This window comes from Hipposideros armiger, unplaced genomic scaffold (assembly GCF_001890085.2).
Source record: "Hipposideros armiger isolate ML-2016 unplaced genomic scaffold, ASM189008v1 scaffold_295, whole genome shotgun sequence".
In the NCBI taxonomy this organism is placed as follows: domain Eukaryota; kingdom Metazoa; phylum Chordata; class Mammalia; order Chiroptera; family Hipposideridae; genus Hipposideros; species Hipposideros armiger.
In genome coordinates this window covers 1121167-1122448 of record NW_017731645.1, presented here as the reverse complement: position 1 = coordinate 1122448, position 1282 = coordinate 1121167, and the positions used below count along the sequence as shown (strand labels likewise).

The 1282-nt window shown below is 70.0% G+C and overlaps 1 protein-coding gene across 1 annotated transcript in view; it reads left to right on the top strand.

Annotated features, from left to right (window-relative positions):
- Positions 1 to 775: 775 nt before the first annotated feature.
- MNX1 (motor neuron and pancreas homeobox 1) overlaps positions 776 to 1282 on the top strand; it is a 5371-nt gene continuing 4864 nt past the window's right edge. Inside the window, exon 1 of the mRNA XM_019659087.1 lies at positions 776 to 1276. Coding sequence (XP_019514632.1) covers positions 1075 to 1276 — 202 coding nt within the window. The 5' untranslated portion in view covers positions 776 to 1074. The remainder of the gene's footprint in view (positions 1277 to 1282) is intronic.

Here is a 1282-nt window from a genome sequence, read left to right as displayed (position 1 = left end):
CGACGACCCGCTCAACGGCTGGTGGACGAAGTCTCCAAGTCGACCTGGGCCCTGCAGGTCACGGGCACGCAGACGCTGCCCTCTCCGCCTTGAAGGAGCGGAGGATCACGGCGAGATTTGCAGAAGGCAAACTCACGCACACACGCACGTATATGAGCCCACACACAACACCTGAAACGCATGGGACTTTCCAGCGGAGGTGAGAAGGTCCCACCTGCAGACGGTTGGCCACAGGGACACAAACCGCTCCCTGTCGGCGTGGGGATGAGAACGGTCTTCGCTGCCGTCACTGAGCAGAGCGGCTAGATCTGGAGCCGACTGGGCTCCCCGACGCCGAAGTGGACAAACTCAACTGCTGGCGAGGAGGTGGCAGAGGACGCGCCCTGCTGGTTCTAGGTGACGCGAGCCCAGTTCGGAACAGCGTGTATCGGGGGCTGGACTCGGGCAGCCGCGGGGGCCACACGGGGACTCCGGGTTGCCGACGCCTGCCACCCAGTTCAGCACCTCAAGGAGGGAGGGCAGGGGCCCTAGGCAGCCCCCCCCCCGAGTTTTCCAACCCCTGTCGCTGTCCCCGCCCGGCGATCGCGGCTCGGCACCCCGGGCTGTTTAGGACCCCGCGGCGCAGGGGCGGGGCGGCGGGCCGCGGGGACGGTGACAGGTGCGCCCCTCGGCCAATGGCGGGGCACCGCACCCCCGCCGCGCGCGCCAATCAGTGGCCGCGCTGCGCTTCAAGTGCGCGGAGGGGCGCGGGTCCCCACCACGGCGCCAGCGGCCTCGGCGCGGTCGCCTGAGGGCTGCAGCGCAGAAAGCCGGGCTCCCGGCCCCGGCGCCCAAGCACTCGCGTGGGAGTGTGTGCGAACGCGTGTGAACGCGTCCGGGGCGGGGCCCGCACGGAGGAGACTCCGGACCGTGGTCACTCTCGGCTGAGTTTCCGGCGGCGACTTTGATTATTGGCAAATAATCACCATAACAGTACCGAGCCCTGGGGCTTGCCACGCCACGCACAGTCTCCGCGAGCCCGCACACGGCCGCGTCACCCACACCCGGCCCTGATCGCCAGCCCCTAACGAGCCGATGGAAAAATCCAAAAATTTCCGCATCGACGCGCTGCTGGCTGTGGACCCCCCGCGAGCAGCCTCGGCGCAGACCGCGCCGCTGGCCTTGGTCACCTCGCTCGCGACCGCTGCTTCTGGCCCGGGCGGCGGCGGGGCGAGCAGCGGGGCGAGCGGTAGCTGCAGCCCCGCGTCCTCCGAGCCGCCCGCAGCGCCCGCCGACCGCCTGC